This window comes from Oscarella lobularis, chromosome 4, assembly GCF_947507565.1.
Source record: "Oscarella lobularis chromosome 4, ooOscLobu1.1, whole genome shotgun sequence".
NCBI classification, from domain to species: Eukaryota; Metazoa; Porifera; class Homoscleromorpha; order Homosclerophorida; family Oscarellidae; genus Oscarella; species Oscarella lobularis.
In genome coordinates this window covers 572,824-588,463 of record NC_089178.1, presented here as the reverse complement: position 1 = coordinate 588,463, position 15,640 = coordinate 572,824, and the positions used below count along the sequence as shown (strand labels likewise).

The window sequence follows — 15,640 nt, the reverse complement described above, 5'->3', positions numbered from 1 at the left end:
AACATAGAAATTTTCTCGCTTTTTTTAAGCCACAAACGTAGAAAGCGTTCAGCACAGCAAAAAATCAGCGCAGCAGCTTGAGAGTGTGAAGCGCAGTGCGAGTCATTAGACGAGCTTTTTAGCAGCGTCCATCAGATTTTCCCACGTTATTTCTTCGGGGAATGTCTGCTTCTTTGCCCATTTGATAGCCTTGTTTGCCATCAGCTCCCATTCGTCTTTAGAGCCTGCACACTTGGCTTCAAGCCAAGCCAGAACTACGGCTGTTGCCCACATACTCTTGCAAACGGTGGACGAATCCTTTCCGAACGGCGAGAGGGCGTCCAGATCTTTAGTAGCGGATTTCTTAAGGAGACGAGCGACGACTGAATCAAGTGGCCACGCACCTGACGCTTCTTGCAATGACACAATTTTTAGGAACATGTCATCGGCATCAGGCATCTTCTGCCGTGATGCGCCCTCAAAAACACGCTCATCTGCTGCGTCAGCCTCAGCATCAAAATTCGAAAAAGATCTTGAACTAGGACTTGAAGCACATGCTTTTTTAAGGCGAGCACCACCACGAGCACTACCCATAGGTAGACCACGCATCATAGGAGCACCTTTTTTCTTAAACTTTTTCAGAGGACCCATTGACATACATAAAGTCGCACTCTGCTCTGCCATGACCATCGGAATCTGTCTCAACTCCATGCTGCCCGTCACTGGCTCTTCATTTTCTTTGTTAACCGCTACAAACGATGTGTGGCTGCAAATCACGCTAGCGCTGGTGCTCAGCTTTACGATGGCCTTCTTGTCCGACTTGACTGCGCTGCCAAGTTGCTTCTTTACAAAATTTTTGTCAATCAAATCGCTTTCGATGTCTTTGATCAGTGATTTGATTGCGAGCTGGTGAACAGCTTTTCCTCCACTACTTCCACTCGGTTTCACTTCAAAATCAATAGACAGCTCAAGATTCTCCGTTCCTATGTACCCTTTGAGTGACGCGGAGCCTTTTAGGTCACCTACTCGTGGAAGGTCAATGAGAAAGCCATAAATGATGAGACGATCTCCGCTAAACACCGGAGGAACTTTTGACGGAGTTTGAACGAGTTTGCTTTCCCCGGGTAAGGACCAGTTGATGTGAACGTCGGAAACTGACGGAGCCAAAGCACGCTTTAGCATTCTCATAACCTATACAAAAAAGACATGAAGTCATCTCATCCCCTTGTTTATAATGACAATTCACACCTTGGGCTGCATTCGTTCTCCTGATTGAATGAATTCACTTGAGCCTTTACCAGCTATGGCTATTCCTTTCACAAGTTCAGTTGAAGCGCCTGATCCAATTCCAACAGAGAAACACCTATAGCACCGAATTTGTCATCTAACATCATCACTCCAAAGTCATTACAGCTTACCTGGCTTTGTGAGCATTCTTCTTTACTTCTTCTATCACACTGTATGTATTGGATACGGCCCCATCTGTGAGTACAAAGATCTGCTTTGGAAGACCTTTCACAGATGGCATCTTGAAGATCTCTTGGAGGGGTGGTAGCAATACTGTTCCGCCGAGATTAGCGTGAAGACTTTTCGTGTGCTGCATCGCCTTGTCTAGATTGCCCTGATTATAGGCAACGCTCTCTTTAAACAGCTTCTCGTGGCTCGATCCGAATCCCACGATATTGAAATAGCAATCGTCGGGTATGCTCTTCAGAAACAACATCATCGTTTCTTTGGCAGCCTCAATGTAGCCGCCACTCATGCTACCACTTCGATCTATAACGAAGATCAGTTCGCTCACTGCATCCGTTGTACTGAAATCAGGAAAGTAGTTCAGCGTCACTGCTGGATCAGACAGAAGAGCGACGCCGCCCTCCGCTCCCATCTCAACAACAGCATGCGGTTGGTGAGCGTTCTTTGGCTTGATGGTCACAACCACGTCTTTGTTGAATCTGTGTTCTTCAGCCAATCGAACTAGCGTTACGCTATACCCAGCGTCGTCTACAGCATGTTCAGTCGTCAGTTGATGAGTCGGCGACGTGACGCCGTCGACATCGGCTTCAATTCTCATTTCAAAGGAGAATGTGTAAGGAATCGCTGAAGCCGGCAGATACGTCACGCCCGTCGTCGGATTCGTCGATTCGGCTGGCTTCGATGACGCTGCGTGATAACGCGGTGTTAGAACGGATGGAAGATTGAAACGAACCGAACTGAACAAACAAATTTAATTAATTAAATCATCGACTTTATAAATATCTTTTCTACCCGTCGTGTTCTGTCGGCAATTCCATTATGAACGTTATCTCGACCGTCGCTTTCTTCTTCGGTGGAAGATTTCCGACGCTCACCGTGAAAATGTCGTGACGGACCGATTCCATAAGAAAAGCCGATTGACCGCTTGCGATTGCCATCGTCATACGCTTGCTTCGCTTCTTCTTTCTCTTTGATTATCCCGACGATCTTTCTGTCGTCGATTAGAGCCGTGAAATCGACGACAGTCGACGATTCGTCGAGAGGAAACGTAAAAACGGCTTCAACTGGGTTCCCTTCCTCGTTTTCGTACTCCAATCGAGAGACGACTCGAGCCGTGTATCCAATTACAGTGCTCTCGACTCTAACCGATCGCAGAGGAATCGGAGAGCCGCCGCTCTTCTTGCATAGACCGCACATCATGAGAGGTTCAGAGGCTTGCGCAGTGCAACATCCTGTCACGTCAGATACGGCCTACACACACAGAATGAGATCTAAGCAAAACAAAGAATTAGCTTGCAATTTGCAGCGCAGTGCCTGTCATGAGCAGTTTGTCATTAGAAGAGCTTTTGAGCTGCTTTCATCAAATCTTCCCACGTTGTTTGCTTCGGGAGCTTCTGCTTCTTAGCCCACTTTGTAGCCTTGTTTGCCATTAGCTCCCATTCGTCTTTGAAGCTTGCGCACGTGACCTCCAGCCAAGTCAGAACGATGGCCGTTACCCAGATGCTCTTGCACACAGTAGACGAGCCCTTTCCAAACGGCGAGAGAGCATCCAAATCTTTCACAGATTTGCTGACAAGACGAGCCACGGCAAAGTCAAGTGGCCACGCACCTGACGCCTGTTGCAATGACACAATTGTCAAGAAAGCATTGCCGGGACGCGAGTCACCGCTTCCAATTTCCGTTTGATTACTGAACCCAACTGCTTTACGCGTTGCTGGAGGCAACGCTGTCGCAGCTCCACGAAGTTTGGAGAGGCCTCTTAATACTAGAGGAGGAGGAGTCCCGTCAAATGAGAGGCTTTCTTCTGCTGGAGAAGGAGGACCACCACCCAATGTGCTTCCCATTGTTGGGGAAGGAGGTGGTGGACCGCTTAACGAGAGGCCTACCCCTCCTGGAGGAGGAGGACCACCGACCAAGTCTGTCCTGATGTAGTATCCCCCTCCTGGGGGAGGGGGTCCTGGAGGAGGTCCTGGAGGAGGAGAAAAAGGAGCAGAAGCGGCAAAATTAAAAGCCATGCGGTCGCCAATGCCAAAGAATCGTGCTGTAGCTATTGGAATGTGACGTAGCTCCATGCTGCCTGTCACTGGCTCTTCGCTTTCTTCGTCGATTGCCACAAACGACGTGTGGCTGCAGATCACGTTAGCGCTTGTGCTCAGCTTTACAATCAAATCCTTGTCTGACTTGACTGTGCCGCCAAGTCTCTTCTTTACAATATCTTTGTCAGCCAACTCGCTGTCGACGTCTGTGATCAGTGATTTGATTGCGAGCTGGTGAACAGCTTTTCCTCTACCGCTTTCGCTTGCTTTAACGTCAAAATCAATGGATAGCCCAAACGTTTCTGTTCCTATGTATCCGTTGAGCGACGCGGAGCCTTTCACTTCCTTTGCATGCGGAAGAAAGCCATAAATGATCAGACAATCTCCGCTGAACACTGGAGGAACTTTTGACGGCGTTTGGATGACTCCAGGTAACGACCAGCTAACGCGAACGTCGGAGATAGAAGGACTCAATGCGCGTTTCAACATTTTCATTACCTACACAAAATTAAAACGAATGTTTTAATCATCCTCTCATACAGTAGTGATGATGCGCACCTTGGACTGCATTCGTTCTCCGGATTGAATGAATTCACTCGAGCCTTTGCCAGCTTTGGCTATTCCTTTCACGAGTTCAGTTGAAGCGCCTGATCCGATCCCAACCGAAAAACACCTACAAACCAAAATATTATATCAATAAAACCTTAGAACGAAAGTACCTAGCTTTGTGGGCATTCTTCTTCACTTCTTCAATAACACTGTATGTATTGGATACGGCGCCATCTGTGAGTACAAAGATCTGTTTTGGAAGACCTTTCACAGATGGCATCTTGAAGATCTCTTGGAGGGGTGGCAGCAACTCTGTTCCGTTGAGATCAGCCCGAAGACGTTTTGTGTGCTTCGTGGCCTTGTTGAGATTTTTCTGATTATAAGCAACGCTCTTCTTGAAAAGGCTCTCGTGGATCGATCCAAATCCCACGATATTGAAATAGCAGCCATCGGGTATGCTCTTCAGAAACAACATCATCGTTTCCTTTGCGGCCTCAATGGGTTCGCCACTCATGCTTCCACTTCGATCGATCACGAAGATCAGCTCACTAACTGCATCCGCTGTACTGAAATCGGGAAAGAAGTTTAGCGTCACTGCTGAATTGGATAGAAAAGCAACGCCGCCCTCCGTTCCCATCTCAACAACAGCATGCGGTTGGTGAGCGTTCTTTGGCTTGATGTTCACAACGACGTCTTTGTCAAACTTGTGTTCTTCCGTCAATCGAACTAACGTTACGCTATACCCAGCGTCATCTACAGCATGTTCAGTCGTCAGTTGATGAGTCGGTGACGTGACGTCGTCGACGTCCGTTTCAATTCGCATTTCAAAGGAGAATGTGTAAGGGATGGCTGAAGCCGGTAAATACGTCACGTCTGCTGTCGGATTCGTCGATTCGGCTGGATTCGATGACGCTGCGTGATAGCGCGGTGTTAGAACAGATGGAAGGTTGAAACAAACCGATCTGAAAAAATTCATTCAAAAACTCTTATTCAGATTCCTATGCCTGTTTTTACCCGTCGTGTTCTGTCGGCAATTCCATGATGAATGTTATTTCGACCGTCGCTTTCTTCCTCGGCGGAAGATTACCGACGCTCACCGTGAAAATGTCGCGACGGACCGATTCCATAAGAAAAGCTGATTGGCCGCTTGCGATTGCATCGTCGTACGCTTGCTTCGCTTCCTCTTTCTCTTTGACTATCCCGACGATCTTTCTGCCGCCGATTAGAGCCGTAAAATCGACGACAGTCGACGATTCGTCGAGAGGAAACGTGAAAACTGCTTCGACTGGGTTCCCTTCCTCGTTTTCGTACTCCAATCGAGACACGACTCGGGCCGTGTATCCAATTACAGTGCTCTCGACTCTAACCGATCGTAGAGGAATCGGAGAGCCGCCGCTCTTCTTGCATAGACCGCACGGCATGAGAGATTCAGAGACTTGCCAGGGGACTTGCGCACTACCGGACGTTCTTTGCGTTCCTTCACGAAGCAACTTCAGATAAGATAAAGAGTATTTCTAAATATTTTTCGGGCGCCAGTTATTTTTTAACACTTTTTTACCCCGGTCCACCTTATCCGTCCAGATGCACGTAGGAGTGCTACAACAACTACTGTACAGTGTACAGTAGTCTAGTTGTTGTAGCACTCCTACGTAACAGTAGTCTACTGCCTACACAATGCTGCCTACGATAGAGATTTGAAAATGCGAATCAGCTAAAATAATCAATCAGTTTGTAGCACAGTGCCTGTCATTAGAAGAGCTTTTGGGCTGCTTTCATCAAATCTTCCCACGTTGTACGTTTAGGGAGCTTCTGCTTCTTTGCCCACTTGGTAGCCTTGTTTGCCATAAGCTCCCATTCGTCTTTGGAGCTTGCACACGTGGCCTCCAGCCAAGCCAGAACGATGGCCGTTGCCCAGATGCTCTTGCACACAGCAGACGATCCCTTTCCAAACGGCGAGAGAGCATCCAAATCTTTAACAGATTTGCTGACGAGACGAGCGACGGCAACATCAAGCGGCCACGCACCTGACGCCTGCTGCAATGACACAATTGTTATAAATGCATCATCGGGTGTTTTCTCCAGTGACGCTTTCGCCTTCTTAGGCAATTGAAACGCTTTATGCTCCTTCTTCTTCTCCCCCTTCTCCTCTATCTCTATCTCTTCATCGTCATCAGACCACTCTGAATCATTATCATCTTCATCATCATCATCACCCAAAACAGCAGCAGCCCTTCGAAGCCTCAAACTGTTCAACGCGGATCCTCCAGCCAGGTAATTCCTGGCATCTATACCGTAACATAGATAATCCTCCTCCTCCTCCTCCTCCTCAGCCACCGGAATACGCCTTAGATTCATGCTTCCTGCCACCGGCTCATCGTTTCCTTCATCGACAGCTACAAACGATGTGTGGCTGCAAATCACGCTAGCGCTGGTGCTCAGCTTTACAATTGCATCCTTGTCCGACTTGACTGCGCTGCCAAGTTGCTTCTTTACAATATCTTTGTCAGTCAAATCACTTTCGACGTCCCTGATCAGTGATTTGATTGCAAGCTGGTGGACAGCTTTTCCTCCACTACTTCCACTCGGTTTCACTTCAAAATCGATAGACAGCTTGAGATTCTCCGTTCCTATGTATCCTTTGAGTGACGCGGAGCCTTTTAGGTCACCTACTTGTGGAAGATCAACGAGAAAGCCATAAATGATTAGACGATCGCCGCTGAACACCGGAGGAACTTTTGATGGAGTTTGAATGACTTTGCTTTCCCCAGGTAAGGACCAGCTGATGTGAACATCTGAGAGTGATGGAGCCAATGCGCGCTTCAGCATTCTCATTACCTACAGGAAACCAAATATGAAGTGTCACCCTAATTAATACCGTAGTGAGAATTTATACCTTAGGCTGCATTCGTTCGCCAGCTTGAATAAATTCACTTGAGCCTTTACCAGCTTTGGCTATTCCTTTCACGAGTTCAGTTGAAGCGCCGGATCCAATTCCAACAGAGAAACACCTGCAAAAACAAGGCAATTATTTCAAAATGAACATTCACTGGAAAGACAGTACCTAGCTTTGTGAGCATTCTTCTTCACTTCTTCAATGACACTGTATGTATTGGATACGTCCCCGTCTGTGAGTACAAAGATCTGCTTTGGAAGACCTTTCACAGATGGCATCTTGAAGATCTCTTCGAGAGGTGGCAGCAATTCTGTTCCGCCGAGATCGGCTCGTATGCTTTTTGTGTGCTGAACGGCCTTATCTAGATTTCCCTGATTATAAACAACGCTCTCTTTGAACAGCTTCTTGTGGCTCGATCCGAATCCCACGATATTGAAATAGCAATCGTCGGGAATGCTCTTCAGAAACAGCATCATCGTTTCCTTTGCAGCCGTAATATATTTGCCACTCATGCTTCCACTTCGATCGATCACGAAGATCAGCTCACTCACAGCATCTGTTGTACTGAAATCAGGAAAGTAATTGAGCGTCACTGCTGGATTGGCTAGAAGAGCGTCACCGCCCTTCACTCCCATCTCAACGACGGCGTGCGGTTGGTGAGTGTTCTTTGGCTTGATGTTCACGACGACGTCTTTGTCGAATTTGTGTTCTTCAGCCAATCGAACTAAAGTCACGCTATACCCGTCGTCGTCTACAGCATGTTCGGTCGTCAGTTGATGAGTCGGCGACGTGACGCCGTCGACGTCCGCTTCGATTCTCATTTCAAAGGAGAATGTGTAAGGAATGGCCGAAGCCGGTAGATACGTTACGTCTGCCGTCGGATTCGTCGATTCGGATGGCTTCGATGACGCTGCGTGATAACGCGGTTTTAGAACGGATGGAAGATTGAAACGAACTGAACTGAAAAAAATTAATTCAAATGAATGACTTTTGTGTTCCTAAATCTACTCTTTACCCATCGTGTTCTGTCGGCAATTCCATGATGAATGTTATTTCGACCGTTGCTTTTTTCCTCGGCGGAAGATTACCGACACTCACTGTGAAAATGTCGCGACGGACCGATTCCATAAGAAATGCCGATTGACCGCTTGCGATTGCATCGTCGTACGCTTGTTTCGCTTTCTCTTTCTCTTTGACTATCCCGACGATCTTTCTTCCGTCGATTAGAGCCGTAAAATCGACGACAGTCGACGATTCGTCGAGAGGAAACGTGAAAACGGCTTCGACTGGGTTCGTTTCCTCGTTTTCGTACTCCAATCGAGACAGGACTCGAGCCGTGTATCCAATTACAGTGCTCTCGACTCTAACCGATCGCAGAGGAATCGGTGAGCCGCCGCTCTTCTTGCATAGACCGCTGGGCATTTTCGTGAGTAGACCCTACATCATGTGACATCCTGTGTCGTCACACAATTATGGATATTTTAAGAATGCGAATAATTTAGCTAATGGCAAAAATAATCAATTAATCAATCAGCATGCGCAGTTTTTTAGCAAATTTCCTGTCACTGGAAGAGCTTTTGAGCTGCTTTCATCAAATGTCCCCACGTTGTACGTTCAGGGAGCGTCTGCTTCTTCGCCCACTTGGTAGCTTTATTTGCTATTAGCTCCCATTCGTCTTTGGAGCCTGCACATGCAGCCTCCAGGCACGCCAAGACAACGGCTGTTGCCCATATACTTTTGCACACAGCAGATGCTTCCTTTCCAAACGGCGAGAGAGCATCCAAATCGTCAACAGATTTGCTGACGAGACGAGCTACAGCAAAGTCAAGCAGCCACGCCCCAGACGCCTGTTGTAATAACACAATCGTTCGGAATATATCATCTGATGTCTTCTTTTCATCGTTTATTTCTTCCTCCTCGCACTCTGAATCATCACCATCACCATCTTCCCAATTACAACGAGTAATTTGACGTCGATGCCTTACGTATCCATCAGAATCATTACCATCCTCCCAATTATGAAAATTCATAACCCTTCGATGCCTCATGTATCTACTACAATCATTGTATCCATCATCCTTAGCCATTGGAATGTGCCTCAAATTCATGCTTCCTTTCACCGGCTCGCCGTTTCCTTCATCAACAGCTACAAATGATGTGTGGCTGCAAATCACGTCAGCGCTGGTGCTCAGCTTTACAATTGCATCCTTGTCTGATTTGACTGTGCTTCCGAGTTGCTTCTTTATAATATCTTTGTCAGTGTAATTGCTTTTGACGTCTTTGATCAATGATTTGATTGCAAGCTGGTGAACAGCTTTTCCTCCGCTACCTCCACTCGGTTTCACTTCAAAATTGATAGACAGCTCAAACTTCTCCGTTCCTATGTATCCTTTGAGTGACGCAGAGCCTTTCAGATCACCGAGCTGTAGAACATTGACTAGAAAACCGTAAATGATGAGACGATCGCCGCTGAATACAGGAGGAACTTTTGACGGAGTTTGAATGACTTCGCTTACCCAAGGTATGGACCAGCTGATGTGAACATCGGAGAGTGACGGAGCCAATGCACGTTTCAACATTCTCATTGCCTACAGGAAAAGCGGCGAAAATCAAATCTCACCCGCTAATTAATAATGAGAATGCACACCTTGGGCTGCATTCGTTCTCCGGCTTGAATAAATTCACTCGAGCCTTTGCCAGCTTCGGCTATTCCTCTCACGAGTTCAGTTGAAGCGCCTGATCCGATTCCAACAGCAAAACATCTACAAATAAACAAGATAATTATTTCGATAAAACTTTGAATGAAAAGACGAGTACCTAGCGTTGTGAGCATTCTTCTTCACTTCTTCAATGACACTGTATGTATTGGATACGGCCCCATCTGTGAGTACAAAGATCTGCTTTGGACGACCTTTCACAGATGGCATCTTGAAGATCTCTCGAAGAGGCGGCAGCAACTCTGTTCCGCCAAGATTAGCCTGAAGACTCTTTGTGTATGGCATGGCAATGTCTAGATTTTCCTGATTATAAGCAACGCTCTCTTTGAACAGCTTCTCGTGGCTCGATCCGAATCCTACAATATTGAAATAGCAATCGTCGGGAATGCTCTTTAGAAACAACATAATCGTTTCTTTTGCCGCCCCAATGTATTTGCCACTCATGCTTCCACTTCGATCAATCACAAATATCAGCTCACTGACTGCATCCGTTGTACTGAAATTGGGAAAGTAGTTGAGTGCCACTGCTGGATTAGCCAAAAAAGCAACACTGCTCTCCGCTCCCATCTCAACGACGGCGTGCGGTTGGTGGGTGTTCTTCAGCGTGATGATCACAACAACGTCTTTGTCAAACTTGTGCTTTTCAGCCAATTGAACAAACGTCACGCTATACCGGTCGTCGTCTACAGCACGTTCGGTCATCAGTTGATGAGTTAGTGAAGTGACGCCGTCGACGTCCGCTTTGATTCGCATTTCGAAGGAGAGTGTATAAGGAATGGCTGAAGCCGGTAAATACGTCACGTCTGCCGTCGGATTCGTCGATTCGGCTGGATTCGATGACGCTGCGTGATAGCGCGGTGTTAGAACAGACGGAAGATTGAAACGAAGCGATCTGGAAAAATAAATTCAAACGCGCGGCTTTATCCGTGTCCGTTCTTCCTAATTAATTTATTAAATTTACCCGTCGTGTTCCGTCGGCAATTCCATGATGAACGTTATTTCGATCGTTGCTTTCTTCTTCGGTGGAAGATTTCCAACGCTCACCGTGAAAATGTCGCGACGGACGGAGTCCATAAGAAAAGCGGATTGACCCTTTGCGATTGCATCGTCGTACGCTTGCTTCGCTTCCTCTTTCTCTTTGACTATCCCGACAATCTTTCTGCCGTAGATGAGAGCCGTAAAATCGACGACAGTCGACGATTCGTCGAGAGGAAACGTAAAAACGGCTTCGACTGGGTTCCCTTCCTCGTTTTCGTACTCCAATCGAGACACGACTTGAGCCGTGTATCCAACTACAGTGCTTTCGACCCTAACTGATCGCAGGGGAACGGGTGAACCGTCGACCTTCTGCAGTCCGTGCATGACTCTCTCCACGTGTCGCGCAGCACGCCTGAACATGTGTGTCGATCAACTTCCCGGACACCACACCTTGTCTTGTTAGAAAACATTCATGCAGCAGCTTAATTAAGCCAGACAATCATGCAGCAGCTTAAGCCAGACAATCATTCAGCAGCTTAAGCCAGACAATCTTGCAGAAAGAGTATAACGCAGGTAGCTTTCAGAAGATTTACCCAGGTCATTCCTCTAGGAAATGTCTGCTTCTGTGCCCACTTTGTAGCTTTCTTTGCCATCAAATCCCATTCGTCTTTGGAACCAGCGCACATGGTTTCCAGCCAAGTGAGAACGACAGCCGTTGCCCAAATGCTCTTTAGTGGAGCAGATGAGTCTTTTCCAAACGGTGAAAGAGCAGCCAATTCGTCAACAGATATGTTGAGAAGACGGGCGACAGCAGAATCAAGTGGCCACGCACCTGACGCCTGTTGCAATGACACAATTGTTAAGAAAGCATCGTCGGGACGCAAGTCACCGCTTCCAATTTCAGCTCGATTCCCAAATTCATTACGCGGTGCTGGAGGAGGGCCAGAAGCAGCACGCAACGCTGTTCCTCCAGCTACAGCACCAAATAAGCTACTTGATGCTTGAGGAGCAGGAGGAGGAGCACAGCCAAATGCTTGAGGAGGAGGAGGAGGGCCGCCACCCAATGCGCTTCTCATTGTTGAGAGAAGAAACGGTGGTGGAGCACCACCAAACGAGAGGCCTCCCCCTCCTGGACGAGGAGGAGGACCACCGCCAAATGAAAAGGTTCCTCCTGGTGCTGCTGCTGCTGGAGGAGGAGGAGCCGCAAAATTAGAAGCCATGCCGCCAAAGCAGTCTTCTGCTTCAGCCATTGGAATGTGTCGACGCTCCATGCTGCCTGTCACTGGCTCTTCGCTTTCTTCGTCGATCGCCACAAACGATGTGTGGCTGCAGATCACGTTAGCGCTTGTGCTCAGCTTTACAATCGCATCCTTGTCTGACTTGACTGTGCCGCCAAGTCGCTTCTTCACAAGATCTTTGTCATTCAAATTGCTTTCAACGTCTCTGATCAGTGATTTGATTGCGAGCTGGTGAACAGCTTTTCCTCTACCGCTTTCGCTTGCTTTAACGTCAAAATCGATGGACAGCCCAAACTTTTCTGTTCCTATGTATCCGTTGAGCGACGCGGAGCCTTTAACATCCTTTGCATGCGGAAGAAAGCCATAAATGATCAGACGATCTCCGCTGAACACTGGAGGAACTTTGGATGGAGTTTGAATGACTCCAGGTAATGACCAGCTAACGTGAACGTCGGAGATAGACGGAGTCAAGGCGCGCTTCAGCATTCTCATTACCTACAGGAAAATGTTAAATTAACCTCTCACTCATAGTTAGTGATAATCACCTTGGGCTGCATTCGCTCTCCGGCTTGAATAAATTCACTCGAGCCTTTGCCAGCTTCGGCTATTCCTCTCACGAGTTCAGTTGAAGCGCCTGATCCGATTCCAACAGCAAAACATCTACAAATAAACCAGACAATTATTTTAATTAAACCTTGAATGAAAAGATACTACCTAGCGTTGTGAGCATTCTTCTTCACTTCTTCAATGACACTGTATGTATTGGATACGGCCCCATCTGTGAGTACAAAGATCTGCTTTGGAAGACCTTTCACAGATGGCATCTTGAAGATCTCTCGAAGAGGCGGCAGCAACTCTGTTCCGCCAAGATTAGCCTGAAGACTCTTTGTGTATGGCATGGCAATGTCTAGATTTTCCTGATTATAAGCAACGCTCTCTTTGAACAGCTTCTCGTGGCTCGATCCGAATCCTACAATATTGAAATAGCAATCGTCGGGAATGCTCTTTAGAAACAACATAATCGTTTCTTTTGCCGCCCCAATGTAGCCCCCACCCATGCTTCCACTTCGATCAATCACGAAGATCAGCTCACTTATTGCATCCGCTGTACTGAAATCTGGAAAGTAGTTCAGCGTCACGGCTGGATCAGACAGAAGAGCGACGCCGTCCTCCGCTCCCATCTCAATGACGGCATGCGGTTGATGAGTGTTCTTTGGCTTGATGGTCACAACGACGTCTTTGTCAAATTTGTGTTCTTCCGCCAATTGAACTAACGTCACGCTATACCCGGCGTCATCTACAGCATGTTCGGTCGTCAGTTGATGAGTCGGTGACGTGACGTCGTCGACGTCCGCTTCGATTCGCATTTCGAAGGAGAATGTATAAGGAATGGCTGAAGCCGGTAAATACGTCACGTCTGCCGTCGGATTCGTCGATTCGGCTGGATTCGATGACGCTGCGTGATAACGCGGTGTCAGAACAGACGGAAGATTGAAACGAACCGAACTGAAAAATTTATTCAAAAAACTCTTTTTCAGATTCCTATGCCTGTTTTTACCCGTCGTGTTCGGTCGGCAATTCCATGACGAATGTTACTTCGACTGTCGCTTTCTTCCTCGGCGGAAGATTACCGACGCTCACCGTGAAAATTTCGCGACGGTCCGATTCCATAAGAAAAGCTGATTGGCCGCTTGCGATTGCAAGGTCGTACGCTTCCTGCGCTTCCCCTTTCTCTTTGACTATCCCGACGATCTTTCTGCCGTCGATTAGAGCCGCTAAATCGACGACAGTCGCCGATTCGTCGAGAGGAAAGGTGAAAACGGCTTCGATAGGGTTCCCTTCCTCGTTTTCGTAGTCCAATCGGGACACCACTCGAGCAGTATAACCAAGAACGGTGCTCTCGACTCTGACCGATCGCAGAGGAACGGGCGAATTGTTATTTCTTTTCAGGAGACCGAACGGCATGTCTAACACGAGTCAAGTCACGAGTTTTTGATTACGTCATATCTAGCCTCGGTTCCAGACCCTCTCTCCCCCGGATGTTACCGATCCTCTCTCCGAGGATCGATCCGGGGGAGAGAGGGTCTGGAACCGAGGCCACGTCATATCTATGCTTTTTTAAAACACAGGAAAGGGAACGGCAAGCGTGTTTTCTTCAACTTTAAATGAAGGATATAGCCCTCTTTCCTTTGTTCTCTGATTCTTACCAAACCAATAAACTGGTCCCATCTTTTCAACAGTGACAAGGTCACCAACTTCTAGTCTAATTTGACTGCGATCATTTTCTGGTGGTACATGATTTTCAACCGCCCTCCAATATAGGTTCTCCTGCCCCCCAAAATAATAAACATCATCGAGGCTGAGGACCTTGTCCGAAGCGTCAGTATGCTTGGTTTGCATCAGTTCATATGCAAGACGACACACCTGAATACATGTACCTCTAAATGAACGCCCAAAGACAAACTAGAGAACCGTACCTGAGAAGAAAAGGTGCATATCAAATAGTCTGTATCGGACAACAAAACAATGTCAGATACAGCACCCTCAAGAGATTCAAGAGAAAAACGATCCTTCTTAGCTGATCGAGAAGCGCTTTCGTCGTGCAAAAACACATAATCTTTATACCTAAAATCTCTGTATAGAGTACAAGACCGCAAGAGTTCGTGTATCTTACGTTTCCTTAGCTTTTTCCCATACGTCAGTATCGTCCGTTGCCAAAAACACCAGTTTCTTCTCAACAGGTTTACTCCATTCCAACATCTCATAGTATTCGCTAACACCCTCCATATATTCATGGAGCTGATGTAAATCGGCCTCCCAACCAATTTTGTCTGTTCGTCTAACGTGAACTCTAGGAAAAAATTCTCCTAAAAACTTGTTGATCATGGGGAGAGATTCCTACCCAACTATGGGATGGCCAAAGCCGAGCCTCTCCTTCAACGCCTCAATGCGATTTCTCACTCTCTCATTCGGTCGAAACAAATACCCAATCATCTGCCCAATCCACCAAACAGACGGCCGCCTATGAAACGTCCGAATAGCGTCAACCAAATCGACGGGAACGGCCAAGGGAATGAAAGGCGGACGCGGTCGACGCGAATCGAGACTCTCGAAAATGGGCGCCTTGACGACGCGAGTCTCGCGCGCGTCGACGTCATCGTACCAGACGGTTCGACGTCGAGAAACAGCGCCGACGCACGTATTACTGACGGGCTCAAACACGCGATCCCACGGCCCGACGTAGTTCCACGGGCGCGAATCGACGACGAGTCGTCGACGCGTGCCGTACGCGAGTGCGAAGCAATAGGCGACGTGATGGAGCTGGCAGCCGAGACCGCAGTCCTTGTTCACGTCGCAGACGAGCTCTCTCGCGTCGGCGCATGTGTCCGATCGGGGATTTTGGAGCGTTTCGAAGCGGTTTCGAACGAGGCGACGGAGTTTTGCCGCTGCGACGTCGTTTTTCGGCGACGTTTCTTCGTTCGTATCGGTCGTTAGGGCGGCGAAGAGCGGCTTGAGGCGGTTTGCTAGGTCGTGCGACTTCGTCTCGGCGCGTACGAGTCGCCAGATGTTTTCCGCGTGTTGTCGCGTCGTTTTCGAGTTTTTCGTTGATCGGTTTGTCCCACCGGTGCATTTCGGCGCGCTGTAGCTTCTGTAGCACAAGATCGTCAAGAAAATCAAGCAAAGAACGAGAAGAAACAATTTTGTTGTTGATTTTCGGCGAAGCATGCTGCGCCTGCGCACAGTAGCTTGCGGAGCTTGTGGCGGGGAACGTAGCAT

At 47.8% G+C, this 15,640-nt stretch overlaps 4 protein-coding genes and 1 pseudogene across 4 annotated transcripts; all 5 read right to left on the bottom strand.

Moving 5' to 3' along the window:
* Positions 1 to 6: 6 nt before the first annotated feature.
* On the bottom strand, positions 7 to 2,757 carry LOC136186450 (von Willebrand factor A domain-containing protein 5A-like; annotated as a pseudogene).
* LOC136186448 (von Willebrand factor A domain-containing protein 5A-like) lies at positions 2,693 to 5,601 on the bottom strand. Its single transcript, XM_065973795.1, has 5 exons — positions 5,052 to 5,601; positions 4,208 to 4,999; positions 4,047 to 4,161; positions 3,353 to 3,986; positions 2,693 to 3,313 (listed from the first exon to the last, which is right to left on the bottom strand). The coding sequence occupies exons 1-5, from the start codon at positions 5,456 to 5,458 to the stop codon at positions 2,787 to 2,789; spliced, it is 2,475 nt and encodes an 824-aa protein (XP_065829867.1). The 5' UTR covers positions 5,459 to 5,601; the 3' UTR covers positions 2,693 to 2,786.
* A 106-nt stretch (positions 5,602 to 5,707) lies between these two features.
* Positions 5,708 to 8,366, bottom strand: LOC136186449 (von Willebrand factor A domain-containing protein 5A-like). The gene is made up of 4 exons (XM_065973796.1): positions 7,946 to 8,366; positions 7,099 to 7,890; positions 6,931 to 7,045; positions 5,708 to 6,872 (listed from the first exon to the last, which is right to left on the bottom strand). The coding sequence occupies exons 1-4, from the start codon at positions 8,350 to 8,352 to the stop codon at positions 5,787 to 5,789; spliced, it is 2,400 nt and encodes a 799-aa protein (XP_065829868.1). The 5' UTR covers positions 8,353 to 8,366; the 3' UTR covers positions 5,708 to 5,786.
* Positions 8,367 to 8,456: 90 nt separating this feature from the next.
* Positions 8,457 to 11,045, bottom strand: LOC136186451 (von Willebrand factor A domain-containing protein 5A-like). The gene is made up of 4 exons (XM_065973797.1): positions 10,609 to 11,045; positions 9,748 to 10,539; positions 9,578 to 9,692; positions 8,457 to 9,518 (listed from the first exon to the last, which is right to left on the bottom strand). The coding sequence occupies exons 1-4, from the start codon at positions 11,043 to 11,045 to the stop codon at positions 8,493 to 8,495; spliced, it is 2,370 nt and encodes a 789-aa protein (XP_065829869.1). The 3' UTR covers positions 8,457 to 8,492.
* A 14-nt stretch (positions 11,046 to 11,059) lies between these two features.
* On the bottom strand, positions 11,060 to 15,589 carry LOC136185730 (von Willebrand factor A domain-containing protein 5A-like). The gene is made up of 8 exons (XM_065972912.1): positions 14,766 to 15,589; positions 14,538 to 14,714; positions 14,341 to 14,488; positions 14,071 to 14,287; positions 13,422 to 13,830; positions 12,578 to 13,369; positions 12,409 to 12,523; positions 11,060 to 12,358 (listed from the first exon to the last, which is right to left on the bottom strand). Exons 1-8 carry the CDS (start codon positions 15,587 to 15,589, stop codon positions 11,162 to 11,164), a joined length of 3,879 nt encoding a protein of 1,292 aa, XP_065828984.1. The 3' UTR covers positions 11,060 to 11,161.
* Between the last annotated feature and the right edge of the window lie 51 nt (positions 15,590 to 15,640).

Bases quoted from the DNA above. Each gene is read 5' to 3' on its own strand.
- LOC136186451 (XM_065973797.1), bottom strand. From the start codon at position 11,045: ATGTTCAGGCGTGCTGCGCGACACGTGGAGAGAGTCATGCACGGACTG. The intron at 9,693-9,747 runs GTACTCGTCTTT...GTTTATTTGTAG, and splicing joins AAGAATGCTCACAACGCTAG to ATGTTTTGCTGTTGGAATCG. The intron at 9,519-9,577 runs GTGTGCATTCTC...CTTTTCCTGTAG, and splicing joins GAGAACGAATGCAGCCCAAG to GCAATGAGAATGTTGAAACG.
- LOC136185730 (XM_065972912.1), bottom strand. From the start codon at position 15,589: ATGCTTCGCCGAAAATCAACAACAAAATTGTTTCTTCTCGTTCTTTGC. The intron at 13,831-14,070 runs GTAAGAATCAGA...GACTCGTGTTAG, and splicing joins GGGACCAGTTTATTGGTTTG to ACATGCCGTTCGGTCTCCTG. The intron at 12,524-12,577 runs GTAGTATCTTTT...GTTTATTTGTAG, and splicing joins AAGAATGCTCACAACGCTAG to ATGTTTTGCTGTTGGAATCG.
- LOC136186449 (XM_065973796.1), bottom strand. From the start codon at position 8,352: ATGCCCAGCGGTCTATGCAAGAAGAGCGGCGGCTCACCGATTCCTCTG. The intron at 7,046-7,098 runs GTACTGTCTTTC...TTGTTTTTGCAG, and splicing joins AAGAATGCTCACAAAGCTAG to GTGTTTCTCTGTTGGAATTG. The intron at 6,873-6,930 runs GTATAAATTCTC...GGTTTCCTGTAG, and splicing joins GCGAACGAATGCAGCCTAAG to GTAATGAGAATGCTGAAGCG.
- LOC136186448 (XM_065973795.1), bottom strand. From the start codon at position 5,458: ATGCCGTGCGGTCTATGCAAGAAGAGCGGCGGCTCTCCGATTCCTCTA. The intron at 4,162-4,207 runs GTACTTTCGTTC...TTTGGTTTGTAG, and splicing joins AAGAATGCCCACAAAGCTAG to GTGTTTTTCGGTTGGGATCG. The intron at 3,987-4,046 runs GTGCGCATCATC...AATTTTGTGTAG, and splicing joins GAGAACGAATGCAGTCCAAG to GTAATGAAAATGTTGAAACG.